Source organism: Betta splendens, chromosome 10 (genome assembly GCF_900634795.4).
Source record: "Betta splendens chromosome 10, fBetSpl5.4, whole genome shotgun sequence".
Lineage (NCBI taxonomy): Eukaryota > Metazoa > Chordata > Actinopteri > Anabantiformes > Osphronemidae > Betta > Betta splendens.
In genome coordinates, this window is record NC_040890.2 from 3,211,367 (window position 1) to 3,239,177 (window position 27,811).

General features: G+C 43.9%; 1 protein-coding gene across 1 annotated transcript; it reads right to left on the minus strand.

Moving 5' to 3' along the window:
- Positions 1 to 627: 627 nt before the first annotated feature.
- Positions 628 to 12,047, minus strand: LOC129604763 (uncharacterized). The gene is made up of 3 exons (XM_055512532.1): positions 11,840 to 12,047; positions 11,580 to 11,732; positions 628 to 4,078 (listed from the first exon to the last, which is right to left on the minus strand). The coding sequence occupies exon 3, from the start codon at positions 3,847 to 3,849 to the stop codon at positions 1,594 to 1,596; it is 2,256 nt and encodes a 751-aa protein (XP_055368507.1). The 5' UTR covers positions 3,850 to 4,078; positions 11,580 to 11,732; positions 11,840 to 12,047; the 3' UTR covers positions 628 to 1,593.
- Positions 12,048 to 27,811: the final 15,764 nt, after the last annotated feature.

The following is a 27,811-nucleotide window of genomic DNA, read 5'->3' on the forward strand; positions in this document are numbered from 1 at the left end:
GGCAGGTCTCGAGTGGATAACCAGACTTGCTGGCCGACGGTGTAAGTGGGTGCTTGGGATCGATGTTGATCCGCCGATCTTTTGTAGAGAATCTGGGACTGGGTCATGACCCTCCTGGCTTGGGCTCAAGTTTGCCGGCAGCGCCTAAGCAGGGCATGAGCTGACGGTATAATCACTTCTTTTTCCAGAGACGGAAACATACTCTACCCAGAGGAGCTGCTGGGACCACGTAGATGGGTTGGTTGAAGCCAGTTGTTGTTTGTGCGTTCTGTTTGGCCATTGGACTCGGGGTGATAACCGGATGTCAGCCAGATATACCCCAATACAACCGGAAATGCAGAAGAACCACGTGAAAATGGATCTACTTGGCGTGAGAGTCCGGAAAGGTCATGGTGATTGGGCCGGTGCTGTGTGTTACCTTCCAGAGGTGATGACCATCTAGGGATGTGGCCTCCATTGAAGTAGGTAAGGGAACCAGGGGAACTGCCAGGCGTTTAACCAGGTCAGCGTCCATGAGACTAGCATCAGCTCCCGAATCCACGAGCACCGCCTGCTGGACAGACTGGTCACCTATGTCGTGTATTCTCTTTTTCTTCAATCACGGCAGAGAGTTCACACGAACACAACTTTGAAGTTTAAATCAATAGCATACAGGTTTATTATATGACAAATTAACACAATCAGATAATGTTTACAAAAGAGTAATAGCAAGAGAAGCAGAGACCGAATTCACCTGCTTGTTCCTCTGCAGAGAGAACTGAGAGGTCGGAAAAGGTCAGCTGTGTGCTACCAGCGGACCCTCTGCGAAGCGCTGTGAAAACCCCAGCCTGTGAAGGCCTGCTTTTAACCGCCACCTAAAATCTTTCCACATGTCCAAATAAGGACGTGTAGATGTTTTTCTCGGCTACTCGGAAAGTCCTGGCGCTGGGCCGTGTTATCTGTCCAGCTCCCAGGTCGGCGTGACATTTTGAATATTTCCTTAGGAACAGCTTGAATAAACAGTTTACGCAACAGATTCTGCGAACATAGATTCTGCGAACCCAGTTTAAGCAAACCCTTTCACCCCAGTCACTGAGGACACACGAACCCATCTACTTTCTGTACTTCTCTCATAAGCAATGATCAATTTTACTACAAACTTCCCCCTCAATGGACAGATAAATGTCCATTAAAGCTAAGGCCAATTAACCTAATTAACCCTATTAGTAAGACTACGCAATTTAAACCTGTTTTACCTCACGCCCAAATTAGTTTAGAGGACTGCCTTTTCAGGTGAATCCGGTCCCCCACCTTAAAACAACACAAAAACATACATCATGTGGTACAAACTTCTGCTACATTGTGTCAGAATAATTCAGATACATAGTGGCAACCAATGCTACACACCACAGCATACATTTGTCATTTTTCTGGTTACAAGAACATTAATGCAGTACATGAACAATGTGAATACATGAACAATGTGGATAATCTGTGGCACTTTACAGAATAGACGTGTGCCTTTAACTGTGTGTGGAGTATATATGTGCATGTGTATATGTGCATAGATAGTTGTGGTGCATATCAGGCCGTCTCCAGTCTTCCTCTCCGCCCTCACGCTAATGGGGTGGCACCGTCCTCATCCGCCTCCTCGTCCTCGGGCCCGATATGGATCCAGTCAGGAACTGGAAAGAGGTCACCTCCCTCACTACCTATGCTACTCTGACTGCTCTTCACTCTCTGTTTAATAACTGCCATCTGCATCGTCTGCTTGGTTACTGCTCTAAGCGCCAACGATCTCAAGCACGGAATGCAACAACAGAAGATGAGTCCTAGGACAACTACTCCTACAGTAATCATTACCCCCAATTTAATCAGCCCCTGTTTCCAGTCCCCAGCCATATTTTCCAGCCAATTTGTCCAGCTCAAATCCGACCCACTGCCAGCCGCCTCTTTTACCTCAACTCTGAGCGCTCTGAGTCTCTTCATTGCTTCAGTAAAGGCTCCGTCCGGTGCTGTGTGTCCTGGAATATAAGTACAACACACATCACCTATGAGAGCACACACTCCTCCCTTCTCTGCTAAGATCCAGTCTAGTGCTTGCCTATTCTGCCACGCTACTGCACTTGTTGCACCCACCTGTTCTCCCAGAGCCCCTAACGCATCGTCTGTGTAATTAATGAATCTCTGCAACGAAAAATAAATGTAGGTTACCCACTCGGTATTGCGATTCGTCCTAATCCAAGGTAGGATAGATTCGAATCCTGAGGCAATCTCCTTCCTAGCTTTGAACTCGTTTGGGATCCCCCGGGGTTGTCCAATGGCATCGATGTAAACTCTGGGATCTGGTTGATAACTTCGCTTATTTCTGCTGCTGACATTCTTGTCTTGTTCTTCTCCCTTAAATGTAATTATCTCTTGTGCTAATTGCACCCGAGCACACCTGCCAGCCCATCCCACAGGTAGGACTGCGTAGAGGTGCTGACCTCCACACCACCAGAAATGATCAGCTAGTGCGATGGTTTGATCTAAATAGGGGCATCCTGCAACGAGTATCGGTCTCAGCATTCCTGATACTAGAACAGCTGGCTTCAGGTGCGGCTTTGTGCAGTTAAGGGTCGTGACCTGCCATCTATGGCTGCAGATCTTGCGCTTGATTTTACCTAAGGGCACCATACCCATGCGCTCAATACATTCAAAACGACCAATTGGAATTAAAGGGGCATTATTTGGCATACCTAATAGCGCGCTCTTCTGTCCTATTCTGACATTTAAGTCTTCACAGCGCTGAACGTTGGTCTTCCCGTGGGCGTAAAAATCAACTGATGCCTGGAAAGAGGGTGAACCTAAATACAGTAAACACTCTGCTTCACACCAGGGTCTGGGACTTTGAGTGTATGCCCGCAATCTCTTTTCACAATCCTGCCAACTGAAAATCGTATTTAGCACAAAAAACCTATCAGGCTTGGCTTTAGTACAGATGTAACAATCAGTCTTCCCATTAGCCAACCCCGCAAACTGAACCCATCTGTACCAGCTATTTTGCAGGCGCACATCCACTAGAGTATTCTCACCCTGTTCCTCGTCTTCCTCCTCATCTTGTTCTGACAAAAATCCTTGTAATTTTGTGATCAGCCCATCAGTCCATCCTGACACAGCTTGCTGCATCCATCCTGAAAGGCCTGAACCACTGTTCGGCATTGAAGCCCCCGCTGAAGCAACAACGAGCTCTTTGGTCGCTGATCCGGCTGGCCGCTGAGTCTGAACCTCATCCTCATCCTCCACGATGTTTCCTGGTGGGGGCTGTAGGGCTGCAACCTCACGGTGTGCACTCCCTCCTTTATTCTTAGACCAGATGACTCTAGGACTCTCAGGTTTCCTATTGCGAAAACCTACTCTAATGTCCCATACTTTTCCTGACTCCGTCTCTCCCTCTCTCACACTGATGGAACACCTGTCTTTCCCCCAGGAAGTAGAGAACTCATACATGCGCTGGCCCATCCACTCTATCCCACACAACCGCTCCTGGGACTCCTGATCCACAGACACATAAATGATCATTGTGTGTGCAGTCGAGTCCCACTCTATAATTGACATCTGGGCACTCCAGGTGGTCCACACCCCATAACTCCACCCAGGGCCATTAGAGGTCCACACATTAACCCTAGGCCATTCTTTCCCTACAGGCCCTCTACGTCTACCTATGTTACTCTTGGCCCCTACTGACCCGTTTGCATCTCTCCTAAGTCTTAACTGTTCCCCTGCTTCGGAGGACACGGATGGTCTGAGGCATTGCCGCACCACCCCAAGTGTCCCCACCAGCAGCAGGAGGACCAGGATCACTGTCTTTTTCTTCTCCGGACCACTCATCCTCCTCTTTTTTGGTCACTGACCCTGTTTCCCCCTCTGGTGCTTTAACACAGTGGTTTAAATGATACCAGGTAGGAGAGCCTTCAACTTGTACTGGTCTTGATGTTGCTCGGACCACCGTATAGGGACCTTCTCGTCGGGCGTGGTCCCACTTTCTCCTAAACACCTTGACGTACACCAGGTCACCTGGCTTCACTTTAGGCTCCGGATCGTCCTGCGTCTCCGTTGCCTGTAACGAAACAACACGGGAGGAAATACTCCTGTGTATATTAGTCATTTGTTTCACATAAGATTTCATGTCGTTTGTCAAAATGTCCAGCGATGGAACTTTTACGGCTCGATAGGCTGGCACAGGCATTGGTCGACCAAGCAAAGCCTCATGCGGTGTTAGTTTTAGTGTTCGGTGAGCACTTGCTCTGCAAGCCATGAGAGCAAGCGGTAAAGCGTCTATCCAGTTCAGACCGGTAGACATACAGATCTTCAGCAGTTTGTTTTTCAGAATCCCATTGCACCTCTCAACGTCCGACTGAGAGGTGGGACAGTAAACACTGCCATACCTCTGCTTTATTCCTAGTTTCTGCAAAACACATTTCACTGTTTAGTCTACAAATTCTTTTCCGTTATCTGAACTGATTTTTAACGGAATGCCAAATCTTGGAATAACTTCTCGACACAAGAATTTTGCCACTGTGTCAGCTGTTTTATGTTTTGAAGGTGTGGCCTCCACCCATCGGCTAAATCGATCAATTACAACCAGGAGGTAGCGTTTACCTTGCACTGGCCGTATCATATCGACAAAGTCTAAGGTTAGATGTTTTATCAGGAATTGGCAGGTGTCCCGCTGGGGGCACCGTTCCCTGCCTGATGTTACATTTAAGGCAGGTTTCACATCTGCTTAGCGTCTCGTCAACATACTGATAAAGCTTGGGAGCCCAGAAGTTCCACTCTTTGATCCGCCTAACTACTTCGCCTCTGGATTCGTGGCTCAAACCATGAGCTTCTTGTATTAGCAGTGACAACAGCCCACTAGGGGCTATTAACAGTCCCTCGTGATTTCTCCACAATCCGTCTGCTCCTCTTGCAGCCCCTCTCTCAACCCAGAGCTGCCGTTCAGCATCTGACACCTCTTCCTGTAATAAGCACAAGTCTTTAGATGTTATTTGATCTTCATTGTCAGGTGCATGAACTACTAAAAGAGCTGTAGCTTCGGCATTAGCTGTGGTCTTCGCTGCTCTGTCTGCAGCAGCATTTCCTTGTGTGATTAGTGAATCGTCTCGTTTATGAGCTGTACACTTAATGATGGCCAGAGCTGCTGGCTTCATCATTGCTAGCAGCAATTGCCTTATTTGCTCACCATGTGTCACTGGAGACCCATCAGTCTTCTTAAACCCTCTGCCTTTCCAGGCTGCTCCAAACAAGTGACACACACCATGCGCAAATGCTGAATCTGTGTATATGTTGGCTCGCTTGCCTGCTGCGAAATCACAAGCAGCTGTCAAAGCTTTCAGCTCTGCAAGTTGCGCAGAACAAGGCTGAGTGCACTCCTGAGCAGTCATCACCTCCATTTTTCCATCTCTCTCCTGTACTACTGCAAACCCTGCTTTAAGCTCCGAACCCTGCCTATAGCAAGATCCATCCACAAACAGAGTCATGTCTACTCGGTCTAAAGGAGTGGCACTCAAGTCAGAGCGTAGCTTAGCATACCTCTCAGCCTCCGCTACGCATTCATGTTCTTCCCCCTCATGGGGCAGGGGAATGGCATCTGCTGGATTTTTTACCTTGCAGACACGTATTGTCACTTCTGGATATTCAAGGAGTCTGTGATAATCACTGAGGCGTGGTGCAGTTAGCACAAATTTGCCTCTTTCAATCAAATTGACAAGCTTGTGGTGAGACAAAATTTCAATGGGATAGCCCATGCTCAAAGCTGAGGCTTTCCCATACATCAAATGAGCAGCAGCTAGGTGCCGATAACAGGTTGGCAGACCCAGCTCCACAGGGGTCAGAGACATAGAATAATACGCTATGGGCTGAGCATGTGTTCCAACTCCAGTCCTCTGTGCCAACACACCACACGCATGCTCCTGTCGACAAGAAACATACAACAAAAATGTTTTCTCATAGTCTGGGACAGCCAAGGCCGGAGCCTGCTGCAGCAACATCTTAACTGTCTCAAATGCCATGTGACCCTCTGGGGTCCATGAGAGCGGCGCTCGCAAATTGCCCGCTCCTTTAGCTTTTACCATGTCTCTTAAAGGCTGCACAACTGTGGAATAACCATCAATCCACTCAGCGCTGTAACCTGTCAGCCCTAAGAATGTCAACATCTGTCGGACTGTGGTCGGTTTGGGTGCTTGGGACACAGCTTTCAGCTGATCAGGAGACACAGCTCTGGTCCCCTCTGCAATCACTCTCCCCAAATACTCCACACGATCCCTACAGTACTGCAGCTTCTTTAGTGATGCTTTATGACCTCTCTCGGCTAACAGGGTTAACAGAGTGATAGAGTCCCCATGGCACGTTTCCAAATCAGGTGCGCAGAGGATTATGTCATCAACGTATTGGATGACAGTGCTTTTTAGCTTTTCGGCCAAATCATCCATATCTTCCTTTAAAACTTTGTTGAATAGATGTGGACTGTGTTTGAACCCTTGTGGCAATCTAGTGTAGGTGTAGGATCGTCCCCTATATGTGAATGCAAAAAGATGTCTGCTGTATTCACTTACTGGCACGCTGAAAAATGCTGAACACAAATCAACCACTGTAAACCACTTTGCATCAGGTGGAACATTGGACAATAACGTATGTGGATTCGGGACTTCAGCTGGATAATCTTCAACTACTTCATTTAAGGCTCTAAGGTCATGCACTAGCCTAAACCTTTCCTTATCCGCTTTTTTAATTGGAAATATAGGTGTGTTGCTGCTAGGGTGCGGCTCCTCCACGAGCACACCCGCATCCAACAGACCTTGAATGGTTGGCTGAATTCCAGCCTCTGCTTCAGGCTGAAGCGGATATTGTGATTTCCATGGAGGCCTACAACCAGGTTTTAGGTGCACCTCCACTGGCTGTGCAGACTTGATTAAGCCTACATCAGTGTCGTGTTTAGACCAGAGTTTTTCTGGTACTCGCTCCACCATTTCCTTCTGTAAATCAGAATGTTGATGACAGAGCACAGTCTGACAAGGAAGGCTGATGACTTGTGGGGACGCCCAACCTTCAGCTGAGATAGCTATTTTAAGAAACAACTCATCCTCACTCACCCAAATGTTTTTGTTTTCTGTAGGTCTAAACTTTGCTTGTTTAGATTGCACAATCATTTGGCCTAAATGTTTTGGCTCATACTCCGGATTCACTAGAAGTGTAACGTGGGGCATGCTATTTTTTATTTTGAACTCTTGATCTAAATAATCCCCTTTCTCTTCCGTCATCGCAGCTCCCTGCCTCTCTAAGACGATAGACGCAGACTGGATCGGAATTTTTCCTGGCTGTTTTTTGATCCAGTCATCTGGTTGCGCTTCAGATTCTGTTTTGAAATACTGGAGTGTGCAGTGAGGAGGACACGCAGGGCGAGAAGCTTCTGGCATGTTGGCTCGGATGAAGTCCATCCACATTTCAGCAGAGTTCATGAATGTCTCATCTATATTTCCGAGCCAATACACCATTTCTTCATCTTTTCTCATAGTCATCTGATGGTGTACAGTGTCCACAATCACTCCATCCGGCGTGCATAAGATAGTGCAGCCTAGTTTACACAGGGCGTCTCGTCCAAGTAAATTCACAGGAGTCTGGTCCGATATTAATACTGGCAGTTCCACTGTTCTTCCCTGGAACTGTAGAGGAACCGGGCTCGATCGGGGAATCAGTTGCTTTGTCCCTGAGAATCCAACGATCCGTACATACTGTCCAGATCTTGGGAGGTGATCAGCATCAGCGTTGCTAACACAAGTGTAAGCAGCTCCGGAATCAGCCATCATGTTAATAGGTTTACCAGCTACTTGCACCGGCACCAAAGGCTCTTCATCAGGGCTTGAAACAGATGTTAATGGCAACTGACACTCCCCTCCCGGATTCCCCTGATCCTCAGGGCATCCCTAGTAGCCAGCAGGGGGACCCCGCCATGGACTGGTGGGTCCCGTCTGCCGGGCCGCCCCCTGTTGGTTCTGGCTGTTTACGGCTCGCATCCATAAGAAGCACTGGCGTTTTATGTGTCCGATCTTACCACAATGAAAACACTTAATTCCACGGCTATCCCCCATCCCTCTTCCTCTGCCAGCCGAAACTCCCCCTCTCATCCTAGATGGGCCTCCTCTCCATCCGTCTGACTGGACATAGATCACTTGTGGCTGGACAGCCGCTGGGGCCGCCCCTGGGGGTGGGGGTGCGTGTTGGACCACAGCTTGTATTTTCTTTTTCCCTTCTGTGAGCTGCTGCTGGGTCAGCTTTCTCACTGCCTGCTCGTCCTGCTGCTTCTGACGGAGCACAGCAGAGCGAACTTTGGTCACAGCATCTATCACGTGATCTGTGAATTGTTCAAAGGGCATGGTGTAGAGTCCCACTGCATCACCCAGCTTACTCTGTGGCGAGTGGCAGCCCGTCAACAATCCTCTTCCTCAGAGCCTGCCTATGGAAAATGTCCTCATCAGGCTTCCCACCTGTTTGTCTTATCCATTCTTTACGTGTGGTGAACATAGGCTTGTGGGCTCTCATCATCTTTTATTGGCACTGCCACAATGCTGTCAGGCTGGATTCTGGTTGGATAGCGCAGTCTCAGGGTTGTCCACAGCGCGTTGCGATGTCTATTGAATAGTTCTCCATCGTGTGCCTGTGTTCCAGCATACGCGTTCATCTGTGCTGCTCTCAGCGTTTCCTCCATTTCCTGTTTCCCCAGCACTTTTCCCAGGAGGGCCTTGAGGTCACCCATAGCCAGGATAGTGGCGATGGTCTCTTCTTCGAAAGCTGCAATCCACTTCCCTGCCCCATCATGCAGACAGGGCAGTCTTTGTACCAGCCCCTCCAGATCCATGGTTGGCCAGGGCACATACTGCAGATTTGCACCTTTGGCCAGCAGGAGGTACTCTGATGCTTCCTCCACCACTTCTGAAGACACTGGCTGTCCCTGGGAGCTGAGTGTGATGATTCCATTCATCTTTCCATGCTCTTCCTCCACCTCACTCCCGGGAGCAAACGCTGCAGCCACACTCACTCGTTTCTTCATCCCTGGCTGCTTGGGCTTGGCCCCCTCCTTTAAATAGCGGGGGGTCGACACCATGCTCGGATCTGGCAGCTTAGAATATTCCACATCTGCCAGTGACCTCCGGACCCTCTCGCTTTCCCCAGTCGCACTCTCTCCGTCATATTCCTCTTCGGCCTCGCTGCCGTCCTCTGCACACTCTGATTGTTTGATGTCCTGCATTACTTTATCATGCAATCCACTAATGCGGCGAGTGTCTTTCCCTGCAAGCTGCGCTGCTTTTGCATATGTGGCGGGCAGCTCCTCTAGGTCATCTAGCTCTATCTCTATTTCCCTGACCTTTTTTAACTCCTTGACCGGGTAAATGCTTTTACCTGATCTGCCAGATCTAAGCGAGTAGTCCCCCAACAGTCTTATTTCCCGAACAGGCATCTGTGCAGCGTACGGAGGGGGTTTCCCTCCCTTCTTCATCTCTTTTTTCTTTAGCTCAAGCTGCTTTTTCACATGCTCCACTGTTTTCTCCCCCAACATTTTGGCCTGGTCGGTAAATAGTTTTAGCATTGCAGTCTCTCGCTCTCGTTTTTGTGCGCGCTTGGCAGATTTATCTTTTATTTTGTAATTTTTTATTAACACTCCCATCTCTGCACACTGCTCTCGGTCGAATGTTCCATCGGATGGCCAGGGTGACGTGGCTTTACGTGTTCTCTTATTCCACTTTTTTGAATATTTCTGGATCTCCGCTACTAGGAGGGGATACTTTTTCCCCAATATCGCATCGTGTCTTTTTGTGTAGCCATGGTTCCTATTAATGGTATATATGTATGTATGGGTACGGGATATATGTGATGTTATTTGTCAAACGAACAAGAAAAGATTTTTTTTTTCTCTCTTTTTCTTTAGAAGTTTAAATGCTGTCCGTGACACTAATAATAGTGACAAAACTAATGCTTTATTACAGTTGGCCTACTATGTGTCTATAGTTCTCCAATGCACACTCACACACACGCAAGCATAATGCTCTGACCAGTACGACACACACGCTGAGCCTAGTGCTCTGAGCAGGAAAACACACACTCTCTCTCGGGAGCGTAACCAACAGAAGAGGCCCACAGCTGACGCCTCCACACCCAATTTAGAGACCGCGCCTCAACTCCCCCCTTTTTTATTATTTTAATAAACAAAGCAGCCGTGGTCTTTACACACCGTGACCAGCTTGACCACTCCCAACCACAGTGCGGACACGTCGTCACAAAAAATGCACTAAAACACTCAGATTACGTCAAAATGATTATAAAAGTACAAAGAAAAGTGAACACAATATAGGACAATCAAAAATGTTAAAGTATTAAACTACTACAAAAATAAAACTTCGTCGCCACCTGGCACCAAGCCAACGTCTCCCCCCAACTATCCGAAAACACACGTATGAGGAGCGGGGATCTGTCTCTAGTCACACACACACACTCACTCACTCCCCCGCCCTCCTGCTCTCTTTTCCTCTCTCCCTCACACACACACACTCCCTCTGCACCGGAGGAGTAGAGGAGCCGCTGTCAGCCTACTTCAAATTTAAATCAGCATCAAGCAACTATTACGCCGTTTAACTTCACATACGTATATACACAAATACACACTTGATTAAACTTCATACACTATTGGCAGCACACTTCATATGCATATCACAGAAAGCGCTTTTACCGGTTTCCCTATGTTTCTCAGGCCTCACAACTCATGAGAAAATCTACACTTGGATTGATCAGTCCCAAGCTTAATGTAGGTCTCCTCATACGCACATAAACCTACAGTGCCTTAAATATATAAGCATATATATATATATATATATATATATATATATATATATATATATATATATATATATATATATATATATATATATATATATATATATATATATATATATAAATTTGGTCTAATTTGGTGAGTAAAAGTCGGCTTTTCGGTTCACTAAACTCATTGCACTGAGGCCGCACCGTAATCTGACGCTGTTACTAATCCTCACCTTAATTTTAGAACCACTTGAATAAATATTTTTCAGTCCCAAACTATAAAAAGGTAAGTAGAGTGTCCAACTTACAAAAAGGTGTTTAGTATATGTTGCCAATTTGGGTTCTTTTTCTTGGGCCTGCACTTCCAACGTCAGTTACCGTACTTACACAGCCTTAAATTTATTTTAGCCACATACAGACTATATAAGCCCTTTATTTATAATCTCCCAACGTCGTCTGTCAAAGAGTTAACATGTAAGTCAACATTTAGAGGTCAATAGGCCATGTCATTTTCTATTTCCCCACAATAAAAGCAAAGTACAGCACACAAATAAAGCAGTTGGTTAGTTATATTTATATACAGCAAATTATACAAGCAAATTCTCCACTGCCTCTCTCTGCTTATTCCCACACAGATTGTTTTCTAGAAATAGCCGAATCAAAATTTAGAATCTTCTAATGTAACCAACATTTGCCCATACTGCCCCCAACACAGAGAATCGTCATGTAAGAGCTTAAGTGCATCTCACCTGTGGCCACCAGTGACGAGTCGTCTCGGGCTGGGTGCAGTCGGGCACCTGTCGGCTTCAGACCCGGCTTTTCCTGCCTGCTTGGAGTGACGCCAATTTCTGTCGCGTATTCTCTTTTTCTTCAATCACGGCAGAGAGTTCACACGAACACAACTTTGAAGTTTAAATCAATAGCATACAGGTTTATTATATGATAAATTAACACAATCAGATAATGATTACAAAAGAGTAATAGTAAAAGAGGCAGAGACCGAATTCACCTGCTTGTTCCTCTGCAGAGAGAACTGAGAGGTCGGAAAAGGTCAGCTGTGTGCTACCAGCGGACCCTCTGCGAAGCGCTGTGAAAACCCCAGCCTGTGAAAGCCTGCTTTTAACCGCCACCTAAAATCTTTCCACATGTCCAAATAAGGACGTGTAGATGTTTTTCTCGGCTACTCGGAAAGTCCTGGCGCTGGGCCGTGTTATCTGTCCAGCTCCCAGGTCGGCATGACATTTTGAATATTTCCTTAGGAACAGCTCGAATAAACAGCTTACGCAACAGATTCTGCGAACACAGATTCTGCGAACCCAGTTTAAGCAAACCCTTTCACCCCAGTCACTGAGGACACACGAACCCATCTACTTTCTGTACTTCTCTCATAAGCAATGATCAATTTTACTACACCTACACTGAAGGTGGCAACAGGTAACGGTCGAGCGGAGGCCTTACACATGGCTGACTAGCTCCCCACTATCCTCCGTGCTAGTGGTGAGCGTTGTCTTTTACCGGGCATGACACGGCAATGTGACCAGGTTGGCCACAGTCTAAACATAGGCCTGAGGTTCTTCGGCACTCCTTCTCTGCATTGGTGAGGCGAATCCCTCCGAGCTCCATGGGTTGGGCTGCGGGGAAAGCGTCGGCTGACTTCGCTGTCACTTCGGCTCGAGTGTGGGAAGGCGGCCTTTGTTGATGCAAGGATTGTCTGGTGATGCGTTCAGGTGCACTGGGAACTTCGGACATCGACTGTAGCATGGTCCCGGGACGTCGCGCTGACGCCGCACCTTTCTCTTTGTGACGTTCACTGACGCTGATCCACAACCGTCGATCGACTTTGATGGCCAGTGCGATTAACTCGTCTAAATTGGCGGGAGGTTCAATTGCTGCTAAACTGTCCTTGACACGATGAGACAGGCCCTTGATAAATACATCACATAGCCATTGAGTGCGAAACTCAATGGCATAAACTGAGGCGGACCGATCTCCCTGGCGGAGACTCACCAGTCTCTGGGCTGCTTCTCTGCCCGGTGCCACCTCTTGAAAGATGCGTTTTAGTGCAGTGGAGAAATCATCAAAGGTCGCTAGGCAAGCGGATTTATACTGCCATTCTGCCGTGGCCCAGGCCTCAGCTTTTCCGGCAAATTGAGACACGGCAAACGCGACCTTAGCTCGCTCCGTGGGGAATGACGAAGCGTGAAATTCAAACTGGATTTCGCATCGGGTTAAAAAAGCTCTACAGTCACCTGTGTCGCCGGAAAAGCGGGTCGGAGCTCAGAGTTGGATATGAGGAGCGACTGAGGTGGGTGTTGGTGCGACGATGACTGCCGGAGCTGGAGCTGGCTTCACTCGGTGGGTAAGTATGGCTAACTGCCATATGAACGCCGTCATGAGTTTCTCCTGTTGGGCGGCATATCTGGAGAGTTCCTGTAGCGTAGTAGTAATGCGTTCCTCCTGTGTTCGGATCCGTGCCTTCCGGGCCCGCAACTCGGTCTTAATCGACTTGGCGCCGGCTGGGTCCATGTTTTGCCAGATTGTTCTGTCACAATGGCACAATGGTGGAAGGACCCAAATGCACAGTGATACTTGAGTAAAGATTGTTTTAATAAGAACGTAGTCAGGCAGGCAATGGTCATACACAGGTTGGCAAAAACAAGATCCGACAAGGCTTGGGCAAAAACGTGGTCAAGAAACAGGCAGAGGTCATACACACTAGACAGGGTTATCATAGGCTGGGCAAGAATCAAAAAGGTATTACCAAACAGGGTCATGGACGGGAACTGGAAACTTGAAAATGCTGGAATGCTGGTCATGGGATGAACTCAAACAATCTGGCAAGATGCTGGGGTGAGAGGTGGTGTTTAAGTACTGAACTACTGATTACTGATTATGTGCAGGTGGGGTTAACAAGGACCAGAAGTAAAACTAGACTGACTGGATATGGGAGCTAAACAGGAAGTGTTTACAAAATAAAACCGGAACTGGCTAGATAGTGGAGTAATTGACTGAGGTTGTGACATGCTTGTGTTGAAGACTGAACCTTCGTATCTGCAAGAACCGACTGTGTAAAGTTTGAATGGTTAAATACACAGGGAAACATCGCTTTTTTGAGTCACATGCCAGATTAAGAGACTCAAGAAATACAGTGCGCACAGACACCTGAACACACAATCAATTACAGATCATAACACACACATGCAGTTGTTTCTTCTATTAGTTGCACCTTCAGTAACTTAGTGATTCTTATGGTAAATTTAATGAGAAAAATATGAGGCACTGTTTTACCATGTTTCAGAATGTATGTTTTTACCTATAAATTAATAAAAGTCTAAATAATGTCCTAAGTCACTTTTCTGCCAGTTATCTCCATAATACCTTCGCTTCTGTATGATTAATTCTGATAATTACAATAATGTCTACAAAAGTTTATTGATAGCTTCACATTAGACTGTGGGGAACAGTATCTTTGCAGCACTTTAATTTAAAATAATGCAATTCAGTAAAATGATATGTAACATAATGTGTATACGCATGTCTGTCACATAAGGACAGAGAACAGCCAGATTGGATTATCATCCAATCACATGTTTTGATGTTGCACGTTTTTTATTTAAAAAAAACACAAGATAAAGGAAAGAAATGCGCCATGGTAAGTACTGTACATCGTAGGTCCTCCAGGTGCTGCACCCCTTGAATCCTCAATGTGTACAAACATTTGTAAAAGCAAAGGTTTGGAAGATTTCAGGTGTGTGTGTCCAACAGCTACGTCAGGCCCTACAGGCATCACTGAGCTTTTTATACATTGGAGACAAATACAGAAATGAAAGTCAAAAACTGAAAAACTACATAGAAATATAATGTGTTAAAGCACACAACTGTGAATCTGTAGTTGAATTCTATTTTTCACTATCATGGCTTTTCAGAAGTCCTGGCACGGCGGCCATTTTCCTGACTCCCCCCAATCGTCTTACCCGATTGCACAAATGAGACAGTTAGTCTTCACTTCAGTGCAGGGCACCATTACTGTAGGATGTCGCTGACTTCCTGCACCAGGCTAAAAAAATCTGCCACATTTTATACCTATAACACACACACACACACACACACACACACACACACACACACACACACACACACACATATATCATTCAACTGTAACTCATAATTTCACAACTGCTGTGTAACTTGATGGTCAAAATCAGTTAAGGATGATATGGGGATGTCATTTCTTCAGTCCTAAAATGTTGTTGTTCATGTTGTGTTATATTACTAAATATATTACTGCCACCGATTGAAAAAATAATAACAACTTATATCTCGTTATTACGAGATACTTTCTCGTAAAAACAAGATACTGTTCTCGTTATAACGAAATGTGTTCTCCTCATAACGGGATACATTTCTCGTTATAATGTCATGTTTTATCGCTATAACGAGATATTTTTCTTGTTATAACAAAATTGTTTCTTCGTTTTTCGAGGCGTTTTCTCAGGTAACAAGATCCTTTTCTCTTTAGAACCAAATATTTATTAAACACAGCCTGTTGCTTCCAAAGCCAACATGGATCCCTGTGAGCCTTTAGATGTATTGATAAAAGCGTACTTTTTTTAAGACTGACACGGGGAAATTCTGCTCCTTCTAAGCCACATAGACGGTGTGGTGATCAACTTGTGCACACTCCGAAGAAAATTGTCAACGTAACCATCGGCTAAAGAATCAAAGTGACCTCGTGGAAGTGGTATTATTTCTCATGGGAGAGCTCCAAACTTATGGGAAACTCTATGGATATACAGTAAGCTACAACATCTCAGGTGTATACACAAGGATTTGTTGTAGCTCAGACTACAATAAGGCATTTATTAAGCATTTTACATCCTAATGGGGTTGAACTAAGATTGCAAAATCGTCTCAGATGTCGGATTTATAGAAATCCTGGTCCAAACTTCATGTGGCACGTTGACTCCTATGATAAACTGAAACCATATGGGATTTGCGTCAATGGTGCAGTGAATGGATACTCCAGGATGATCATTTGGCTTCACGCATATTCAACTAACAGCGACCCAAGGGTGATTGCAGGGTATTTTATTTCGGAAGTTGAACAGAGAAAAGGGACTGCAGCCAGGGTTCAATCAGACATGGGCACAGAAAACGGCATAATGGCGCAAATACAAACGTTCTTGTGTCAGGATCATAACGACGACTTTGCTAGGAGCTGCTACATCTATGGCTCTAGCAACCACAACCAGCACATTGAGACCTGGTGGGCCTTCTAAAGGAAGCACCATGCACAGTATTGGATGAATCGATTTCATAAAGATCATTGAGGGGTGTATTGGCAAGAAAAAAGGGAGAAAGATATGGAAGGATGGAAGGAGGGAGAAAAGTGGAAGAGCAACGGAGAGGGAGTATTGGCAGATTAATAGAGTTTAAAACTGATAATAAAACTAAATAGCGTTTGTAAGCATTAGTAGCCTGGTATTGCACTTACTGTTGCTACAGTATCATCAGCATCAGGATTTCTTTAACTGGAGCGATACTTGTAAAGTGTGCACCTTTTACTTGTACTATTACTACCACTGTTGCTTACATATAGAACTAGAAAAAGTAATTTCTCGAGAAATTACTTGGGAGAGCTGATTTGCTGCCGCAACGATGCCTAACGCTGATTAAGCTGCTAACGTCAAAAAGTTGACTACGGCAAAACGATGAAAACAAGAAAAGGTTGACAAAGATTAAAACGATGACAAAAGATGGCGATTAAAAAAATTCAAAAGTCGACCAAGGTTCATTGTTGACAATTATAAATAAGCTGACTAGCTTTTTGATTTGAAGAAAGTATTTAGAATTAATTTCTTAACTTTTTAATAATTTATGAACTAGTCAAAATTTACCAGTCAGAAACAAAAATCTTTTTTTAAGGTAATTTCATTGGTGCTTTTATTTTAAAAGAATTTAGAGGTCAGGTGTGATTGATTACTAAACTATAATAGTTAATTAATATTCATTAAATTGTCATAATTTAGCATTCAAAAGCACCATGAGTGGTTATTTACTGAACTGTAAAATGGTCTCATTAACGATTGGTAATTATTCAGAACTTTTTCAGAAATTTCAAAATTTATAATTTTTTAGAAAATCTTGTCATTAAAGGTAATAAATTGTATTAATGCTTTCATTTTGAAAAGATTTAGAAAAAATATGTGGGGGTAATAGCGTAACTGTCAATTAGTCTTTAAATAATCATAATTAACCATTCAAGGGCAAAAACAGTGCAATTAAAACCAATAATTGGCATTGGTCCTTTTATTTTGAAAGGCAATAGAGGAAGCATGTGTGGGTAATTACTAAACTGTTAATCTATCTTTAAATAGTCATAATTCATAATTCATCCAAAGCAGAAATATTGCAAATAAAGCCAATTATTTGGCTTGGTGCTTTTTTATATTATATGCTTAATTACTACACAATCCAATAGTGTAGTTGACTAATCAGTAATAAGCATGGAACTGCTGTGTACACTGAGCATCAGCAGTTTGACCTGTCAGTCAAATCTGCAGCTGTGTCATCGCCATGGAGACAAAAGCGGGAAAATCAGGCTCAGTCTGCTTTGTAAAAGCAGACTTTCCCCCTTGATAAATAGGCTTATTCCAGCAAAACCATAATAGTTATTACAAAAATATTTTCATTTTATGAATCCCAAGGCTTCCCTGATTATGTGGAGTTAATTTTCTGTTTGAGGACAAAAGCTTGTAGCCACAGTCGCAATTTAAAAATGTCTCCTCCTTTTTTTTTTTCCCCAGACGTCTGCCGAAAATTATTATTAGGGTCTGAGGGGGAATTTCAGAATCTAGCTGCGCTTTGAGGTCGATAGCAACTAAAGTAGAAGTCTGAGGGTATAGCTAGACACATCATTAGAAAGAAGACAAGTATGACTTTAGTTTACTGAAAAAAATACGTTGATAGAGTGAAAATTGTGGCTGTTGTGATGAGTTAAAGACAGAAGTTCTGTCTTTAAAAAGCGTGCCCTCGCACTCTAGCTGTGACATCACGCACTCTAGCTCACGCAATACACACTAATGGAAAAGCTGAAAAAGTAACAAAAAACACACTATATTTAAATGCTCACGAGTTGAAAAGTATAGAAGATACGAGAACCCTGATTTACAAGGAGAAGGTTGAACGATGATAGATGCTTTTGAAGTTGAAATGACATTTCTATGCCAAAGTATGACGATGATAGACACTGATGAAAAGAGGGAAGTTGAAAAAAAGTTGAACGATGATTCCCATAGACAACCATTATAAAAAAATGATGAAAACGTGAAAAGTAACAGGCTTGATCGTCTTGAACACGTTGAATGACATTTGTACAATGAAGCGTTGAGAAGAAGATAGCAATCAAAAAATGGGGTGGAATAAGTATAATAATAATAATAAGATTAATAATAAAGAAATCTGAAGATAACAATAGATAGAACAATAGAAGATAACAATAGTGTAGTATTAATTAGTGGGAGAGCTGTTCCAGCTTTCCCACTAATTAATACTTTATTTCTTTTTCATATCAGGATGAACTACAGGAAGTTGCTCATCTCTGGAGCAACCACATCATACGTCAGAGCAGACATGCAGTTGCTCCACACGGCCGTCCACACATGATGTATGTGTTAGGGAAATTGTTAGTTCCCTTTGTAAATCTTAAATAAAGCAGACACAATCAGTTGAGACCTTCTTCAGGATTTTACTTGCAAGGAGTGAGCAGTTTACAGCAAAGGCAACTTCCTCTCACTGAAGAGAAGACAAGGATTCAGCTCATAATATGTATTGCATTCTGGGAGGTGCATAGCCACACAGAATGTGGGAAATATTTCCTGCACAAAGCAAGCATTGGGCTCATCAGATAAGGATGCTACACAACGGTACTCCCTATTTCTTGCAGGGCAGAAGGGAGAAAACTTCAAGGCTATAGCACAGCTAACAAGGCTTCAGCAAAATATGTTTCAATGATTAAATGCAGTATTTTTCCAACAGTATGTGCTTCCACATCTTTTTGGTGGATGTAAACACTTGAAGATGGTGTCTTTTCAAGCAGTGGAAACTTGCAAAGAACAATGTAGTAACAGAGGAACATACCCTTGTGACAGCACAGTATTCATGCTCTCCTGCCTTGTGATGTCAGAAAACTTTCTACATGCCCCAACCACTCCTGATGAAGCCATTGCACTGTATCTGTTTCTGAGAACCCAAATACGCAGGGAACTGTGACAGTGTTTTCCTACAGTGAAATGGAGGAAATTTTTCTAGGAACTTTGAAACATTTTCATCTCCATTTATTACATTTGTATGTACTGCATTGCTACTACTTGTTAATACAAGAACATTTTCATGAAGTTATTCATTCTTATCCACCCAGCACAATACAATTTGCTTGCTTTGTCTCATTTAATAATCTAGTAATCCGGACTATTCACTGTGGTAAACAATTTATAATATATAGTTGTTTTCTCTGCTGTCTGTCAAATTTAAATGTAATATTATTGACCAACTTAATTGTGTTTGTGGAAACACAGTTTAAAGGCACAACAATTAAAGTTTCCACCACCCAGTTTTAGAAAGGCCGCATAATGTCAGGCTTGGGCAGGTGTCGGACCCACATGCACGGCGCAGAAACACGATGGTGATTAAATACAGGTTTATTCGATGATGCAGGGTCAGACGGTCCAGGTCATACACAGTTCGTTCAATGAGGCAATACACAAGGGAGCAGGCAATCTCTGAGTCAAGGTCCAGGCAGGGTTCGGTACACAAGCAGGCTCGGCAAAAGTACAGACAAGGATCAGGCAAACTCACGGTCAGGTTATCAGGCACGGGTCTCTCACAGGTAGCAGGATATACAGGGTTCAGGCAAGAATCAAGGGTCAAGGCGATCAAGGTCAAAACACGAGTGGCTCACAAGAGAATGCTGGAAAGAGTACATAAACTAACAATCTGGCGACTGGGGTAGGTGAGAGGTGGAGGTTAAATACAGGTGCTGATTACTGATGGGTAACAGGTGTGGATACTGGGAACCGGAGAGTGACAGGAAGTTAACAAAATAAAACAGGATGTGCCAGATGACATGAATCATGACACATAAATGTTCATGACGGGATATTAAAAAAGTGTTTATATACGTCTTTATTGTAAATTAATGATTAATTATTCTTTTGTGAATGTAACTAAATACATGTATACAATAAATGTGAACATTGTAAACATATTTCTTGGTAAACCGTGTACCAAATATATTGCAGCAAAGCCAGTATTTTTAAAACATTGAAAAAAAAATGTCTGTGAAACACATTTTTTTTTAGTACAAATGTGTAAGAACCAGTGAAGAGGAACCTTAATAGAAAAATACATAACTAGGTTTTGCATCAAAGATAACAGTACTGTTTAGGAACTTTACAATTGACAATAAGATACTGTAACCTTAAAAAAATCTACACATATTCTGTGAGAATAACTCCAAACTAATCTAAAACAAAGTTAAAATCCATCACAATTGCTGGGCAACAGCAATTTGTTTCAAATAATATAACATGCAAATAAAGTGTTTATATATGTTTACAGTACATCTCAAACTATAAATGAATGTGTATGCTCAGCCTTTATGTAGTCCTACAGTGGGAGCAGTTCAAAGTGACTAGCATTTTTACTGCAGTACCGATGCATCGCCACGGGGCAGCCAGTGCGTCGCTGACTAAAAATTTTTAATCCTGCAGCCGGCTGAAAAAAATCAGGACGCTAGTCTCGTTTTAACCACCAGGTGGCGCAGCGTTGATTAGAAGCTTCCAAAGAACTACAGCGTAACTGAGGTCCAACTGTTCATTTCTACATGTAACACACATATATTACACCAGACCTATTTTACTATTAGGTTTTTACTATTAAGTATCTGTTGTGTAACAACAGATACTTAACAACTCAACAACTTGTTGATGGCTTAGCTATTTTCTGGTTACTGCAAAGTTATAATCACAGTAAATGCTTCCAGCAGGGAAGCTCAGGGCGGGACTAACTGCTGTGAGCCACTTCAATATGTTAAAATTGAAATTGCAATCATTGATGCATGATTTTGTATTAAAATATTCTCATTCTCATATGCGTGGGGCTCGGGTGCTGCGTCATGTCTGGCACAGTGGTGGGGGGGCGACTGGTGGTTGGTGGTGCCTGCCTGCCTAAGGAACCGGGACGGGTTGGTGGACTCAGGGCTGGCCGCATGGGTCCCCTGCGGCGGGGGTGTGGTGGCTGCTGGGACCGGCGGCCCTGTGCCGGGGTGGGACCATTTTGAGGGTTGGCGTGTGCCTGTCTCCGGGGAGCCGGAGGCGGGCCTCCCTGCCGGTGTGCGGGGGCGGACCTGGGGGTGGAGACCTGGGTAACCTGCGTCCGGGGGACTCCCTCTGGGGGTGCCTGCCTGTGCCCGGAGGGGTGTCTCTCCCCTGGGGCGCTGCCCCTGCTCGGGTGGGGCGCTGCCTGCCCTAGCGGTCCGACGCCCTCTGGTAACTGCTCGGGCCTGTTGCAGGGGGGGTTGGCGGACTACTCAGGCTAGAACCTTCATTGGGCCCTGGGCGGAGGCTGGCCCTCAATGCACAACCGCAGAGTATGTGTGTGGGTTTGAGTGTCACACTACACGGGGCGAGCATGGGCATACTTGAGCGAGAGAATGGGTAAGTGTGAAAGAAGGGTGAGGATGGCTCTGGCTGTGCTGCGTGTGCCGCCTGGGCAGTAGTACTGCGGTCCCTGGGTCTCGGCTGTCCCTTCCTGGCTGGGGGTTGTGGGGGTGGTGGGATGGGTAGCAGAGCCAGTCGGGAACCTGGCTCTGCGGACCCTGGTGCTCTGCTTCCCATCTACATTTCTCCGCATTCATCCACTTAGGTCTGCGTCCTGCTGATGGAGGGACCAGGGCTACTGGGAAGTGGTTCCGTCCCTTCCAAGTGGGATGCTCTGCAGTTTTAATTGCACTAGTCATACACACTTGTCCAGGAATCTGGGGGCTCCTTCCGGGGGGGCCAGTAGACTTCCCATTGATGGCTCTGTCTGCTGGACCCCCCGGAGAATTGGGTATCTCCCAAAGTTCCTCATACTTAGCTACATACACATACATTTAGGGCCGGGGGTGGGCTCTTTCACTGGGGCCTGGGGCTCAGGCCAGTTGTGGCCTCGGCCACTGGCCCTGATGGAGAGATCACCACCCAGTTTTAACTGCAAAAAGACATTTAGGGCGAGGGGGGGCACTGTCCGGGGGACACACCGTCAGCCAGCGGTTGTGCTCCTGGAGGTGTCACCCACCTTCAGTCCTTCAGTGCACTTTAGTTCCACACACTCACGTCCAAGCTGGGTTGCAGGGTTCTGGGGTACCTATTTCTACTGCCCTCTGCCTCCCCCGGGTTGGGGGGGTTGGTCGGGGCTCGGGAGGAGCTGCGGTCCCTGCCTGGGGCCACATGGACGGCAGGCCGGAGACCTACCCTCCCCACGAATGTGATCAAGCGAATGGTGTGGGTGGGAGAATGTATCTGAGAGTGCATTGGTTCACGTATGATTGACTAGTATGTTGTGAGAGAGTCTATGGTGTGTGTGTGTGTTGATGTGATGATGTGTGTTGCACATGTGGATGGGTGTATGCGTCTGTGTTTGTGTGAGTTGGTATGCGTGTGGTGCGGTTGAAGTGTGGGGGGTCCGGTTTTTCGCCCGGGGTACGATGATCGTCTGCCTGGGTGGTCTCTTTTCTGCTGACCCCACCAATTGCTGGCCTTGTGCTGCAGGCCGCTGTAGCGCCAGGGGATGAGGTCGGGCCGATGGGGTCGACCACGCTCCGCCCGTGTGGGGGTGGTGGGCTGGGGGCGGGCCCCACTCTGCGCACGGGGGCATCTTCTGGCGGGCTCCCTACGGACCGTGGGTCCTCGGGCTCTACTCTTTCAGGCCGACCCTCCCGCCGGGGGGAGTGTTTGCCCCTGGTTCTCATGGGGCGGACAGCGTTGACCCCCGGTGGCCCACTCTGGCCTCGGGTGCTGTCTCTGTGGCTGCTGCAGCTCTGCCTGGGGGGCTCTGTGTGGGCGGCTTGGGTCGCAACACCTGCCCTCCTGGAACTGAAGGTGTGTGGGCTCCCTGGCTGCTAGGATTCCTTCCTCTGCTTGCTGGATGGGCGTAGTGGCGGAGCCCCTCACATCACCCTGGCTTCCACAAGTGGCATTGTTCATGCACCAACGTCTGCCTCACCCTTTGGGTGAATAATGTTAAGCTACAGCCTTACTAACCTTGTAGTTGGACACTTTCCAAATCCAACTGTAAGTATTATCGATACTTATCACTACCAATATGAATAATGTGTGAATATGGAATTTGTGGTGTTGTATGTCATGACTTTTATTAAGTAGTAAGGGATATGTATAATAATGCACATATGTATGTATATTGTATGTATATGTTTGTATTAGTATGTGCACATACCTTAGCACTATTATTGGTATTAGTATTAATCTCCAAGGTAAACCACAGTACAAAAATTGTTTAGTTATGAATGTGTTAGCCTAAGGTACATCCATGCTTCTTATTTATTTATTTTTTATTTTTTATTTTTTTTGCTCCGATTGTTTACTTAACAGATTTGCTTGGTTTCAGCAGCTGGTTGCACCCCTTATCCCCCCTCCCCCCCACCCTCCCGCATACACACCCTAAAGCAGAAACCTAACCTGTCCACCAACACAGCAACATCACACACATTTTGGATTAGCTAAATAAACCATTAAATAAACCATAAATCAGGAAGAGTATATATATTCTATATATACTCTTCTTGTTAAAGCAAAGCTGTCCATCACAATATGGCATTCAGCGTAATATATGCTGCTTGCTTAACTGCTGGACAGAACAAAAAAAAACAAAAAACAAAAAAAAATATTCTCATTAGTTGGAGAGCTGAACAGCTCTCACACTATTGTTATCTTCGGTCTTTATTATTAGTGGGAGAGCTGAACAGCTCTCACACTATTGTTATCTTCGGTCTTTATTAGTGGGAGAGCTGAACAGCTCTCACACTATTGATATCTTCGCTCTTTATTTTTCTTCTTATTTCGCCCCGTTTTTCGGTCGCTTTCATCGTCTCAACGCTTCGTCGTAGAATCGCTGTTCAACTTTCTAAACGTGTGTCGTCTTTAGGGGATGGGGACTATTACTTTTCACGTTTTCAGCTTTTCAACTTTTAACGTTATTCAACGTTTTTCGTCGTTTTTTTATAATGGTCGTCTATGGGAATCATCGTTCAACTTTTTGTCAACTTGCCTCTTTTCGTCAGCTTCTGTCATCGTCATACTTTGGCGTAGAAACGTCATTTCAACGTCAAAAGCGTCTATCATCTTTCAGCGTTCTCCGTGTAAATCAGCGTCCTCGTATCTTTTATAGTTTTCGACTTGTGAGCGTTTAAATATGGTGTGGTTTTTGTTAAATTTTCAGGTTTTCCATTAGTGTGTATTGGGTCAGTTAGAGTGCGTGATGTCACAGCTACAGTGAGAAGGTGCGCTTTTTTAAGACAGAACTTCTGTCTCTAACTCGTCACTACAGCCACAATTTTTACTCTATCAACATAATTACTTCACTAAATCGTAGTCATACTTGTCTTCTTTCTAATGATGTGTCTGGAAATACCCTCAGACCTATACTTTAGTCGCTATCAACCTCAAAGCGCAGAGAGATCCCGAAATTCTCCCATAGACTCTAATGATAATTTTCGGCAGACGTCTGGGGAGAAAAACAGAGGAGACATATTTTGAAATTGCCACTGTGGCTACAAGCTTTTATCCTCAAACATAAAATTCACACCATTTGCTCATTGAAGCCTTGGGACTCGTAAAATTAAATAATTTTTGTGATAACTATCATGGTTTAGCTGGAACAAGCCTGTTTATACAGGGTGAAACTCTGCTTTTACAGAGCAGAGTGAGCCTGATTTTCCCGCCTTTCGTCTCCATGGCGACGGCGCAGCTGCAGATTTCACTGACAGGTCAAACTGCTGATGCTCAGTGTAGACAGCAGTTCCATGCTTATTACTGATTACTCAACTACACTATTGGATTGTGTAGTAATTAAGCACACACTTCCTCTAAATCCTTTCAAAATAAAAGCACCAAGCCAAATAATTAGCTTTAATAGCAATATTTCAACTTTTAGATGGGTAATTATGACTATTTAAAGATAGATTAACAGTTTAGTAATTACCCACACGTGCTTCCTCTACATCCTTTCAAAATAAAAGCACCAATGCCAATTATTAGCTTTAACTACACAGTTTTTGCCTTTGAATGGGTAATTATGATTATTAATGGTTAATTAAAGACTAATTGACAGTTATGCTATTACCCCCACACATTTCCTCTAAATCCTTTCAAAATAAAAGCACCAATTACAATTTATTACCTTTAATGGCAAGATTGATTAAAACATTTGTGGTTCTGAATACTTACCAATCGTTAATGGGACTACCTTAGAGTTCAGTAAATAGACACTCAAACTTATTAGGGTGCTTTTATTCTGAAAGGGCTAAATCTAAATCTTTTGCTTTAATAGGGCTACTCTTGCTATTGAATGATAAACTATGACTATCTAATGACTATTTTATAGTTTAGTAATCGCCCACACACAACCTCTAAATCCTTTCAAAATAAAAGCACCAATGTAATTTATTACCTTAAATGGCAAGATTTTTGTTTCTGACTGGTAAATTTCTACTAGTTATTAAACTATTACACAGTTAGGTAATTATTTACAAATACTTTCTTCAAATCAAAAAGATAGTCAGCTTATTTATGATTGTCAACAATGCACCTTGGTTAACTTTTTAATATTTTAAACGTGGTCAACTTTTGAATCATTGTCATCTCTTTAATATTGTCATAGTATGACCTTGGTCATCTTTTTAATCATCATCTTTTTAATCGCCATCTTTTGTCATCGTTTTAATCTTTGTCAACGTTTTCTCGTTTTCATCGTTTTCATCGTTTTGCCGTAGTCAACTTTTTGACGTCAGCAGCTTAATCAGCGTTTGTCATCGTTGCGGCAGCAGATCAGCTCTCCCACGTAAATTCTCGAGAAATTACTTTTTCTAGTTAGTGGGAGAGCTGAACAGCTCTCACACTATTGTTATCTTCGGTCTTTATTATTATTTTTCTACTTATTCCGCCCTTTTTTTGATTGCTATCTACTTTTTAACGCTTCATCGTAGAATAGTCGTTCAACTTTCTAAACGTGTGTCATCTTTAGGAGATGCGGGCTATTACTTTTTATGTTTTCAGCTTTTCAACTTTTAATGTTATTCAACTTTTTTCATCGTTTTTTTATAATGGTCGTCTTAGGGAATCATCGTTAAACTTTTTGTCAACTTCCCTCTTTTCATCAGCGTCTATCATCGTCATACTTTGGCGTAGAAACGTCATTTCAACTTCAAAAGCGTCCATCATCGCTCAACTTTCTCCTCGTAAATCAGAGTTGTCGTATCTTCTATACTTTTTGACTCGTGAGCGTTTAAATATGGTGTGGTTTTTGTTAAATTTTCAGCTTTTCCATTAGTGTGTATTGGGTCAGTTAGAGTGCGTGATGTCACAGCTACAGTGAGAATGTGCGCTTTTTTAAGACAGAACTTCTGTCTCTAACTCGTCACTACAGCCACAATTTTTACTCTATCAACGTAATTATTTCACTAAATCGTAGTCATACTTGTCTTCTTTCTAATGATGTGTCTGGCTTTACCCTCAGACTTATACTTTAGTCGCTATCGACCTCAAAGCACAGAGAGATCCTGAAATTCTCCCATAGACTCTAATGATAATTTTTGGCAGACGTCTGGAGAAAAAAAAGGAGGAGACATATTTTGAAATTGCGACTGTGGCTACAAACGTTTGTCCTCAAACATAAAATTCACACCATTTGCTCATTTAAGCCTTGGGACTCGTAAAATGAAATAATTTTTGTGATAACTATCATCATACAAGCCTGTTTATACAGGGTGAAACTCTGCTTTTACAGAGCAGAGTGAGCCTGATTTTCCCGCCTTTCGTCTCCATGGCGACGGCGCAGCTGCAGATTTCACTGACAGGTCAAACTCCTGATGCTCAGTGTAGACAGCAGTTCCATGCTTATTACTGATTACTCAACTACACTATTGGATTGTGTAGTAATTAAGCACACACTTCCTCTAAATCCTTTCAAAATAAAAGCACCAAGCCAAATAATTAGCTTTAATAGCAATATTTCAACTTTTAGATGGGTAATTATGACTATTTAAAGATAGATTAACAGTTTAGTAATTACCCACACATGCTTCCTCTACATCCTTTCAAAATAAAAGCACCAATGCCAAATATTAGCTTTAACTGCACTGTTTTTGCCTTTGAATGGGTAATTAAAGACTAATTGACAGTTACGCTATTACCCCCACACATTTCCTCTAAATCCTTTCAAAATAAAAGCACCAATTACAATTTATTACCTTTAATGGCAAGATTGATTAAAAAAAAATTTGTGGTTCTGAATACTTACCAATCGTTAATGGGACTACTTTAGAGTTCAGTAAATAGCCACTCAAACTTATTAGGGTGCTTTTATTCTGAAAGGGCTAAATCTAAATCTTTTGCTTTAATAGGGCTATTCTTGCTATTGAATGATAAATTATGACTATCTAATGACTATTTTATAGTTTAGTAATCGCCCACACACAACCTCTAAATCCTTTCAAAATAAAAGCACCAATGCAATTTATTACCTTAAATGGCAAGATTTTTGTTTCTGACTGGTAAATTTCTACTAGTTATTAAAATATTACACAGTTAGGTAATTATTTACAAATACTTTCTTCAAATCAAAAAGATAGTCAGCTTATTTATGATTGTCAACAATGCACATTGGTCAACCTTTTAATCTTCGACATCTTTTAACCGTGGTCAAC

Bases quoted from the DNA above. Each gene is read 5' to 3' on its own strand.
- LOC129604763 (XM_055512532.1), bottom strand. From the start codon at position 3,849: ATGAGTGGTCCGGAGAAGAAAAAGACAGTGATCCTGGTCCTCCTGCTG.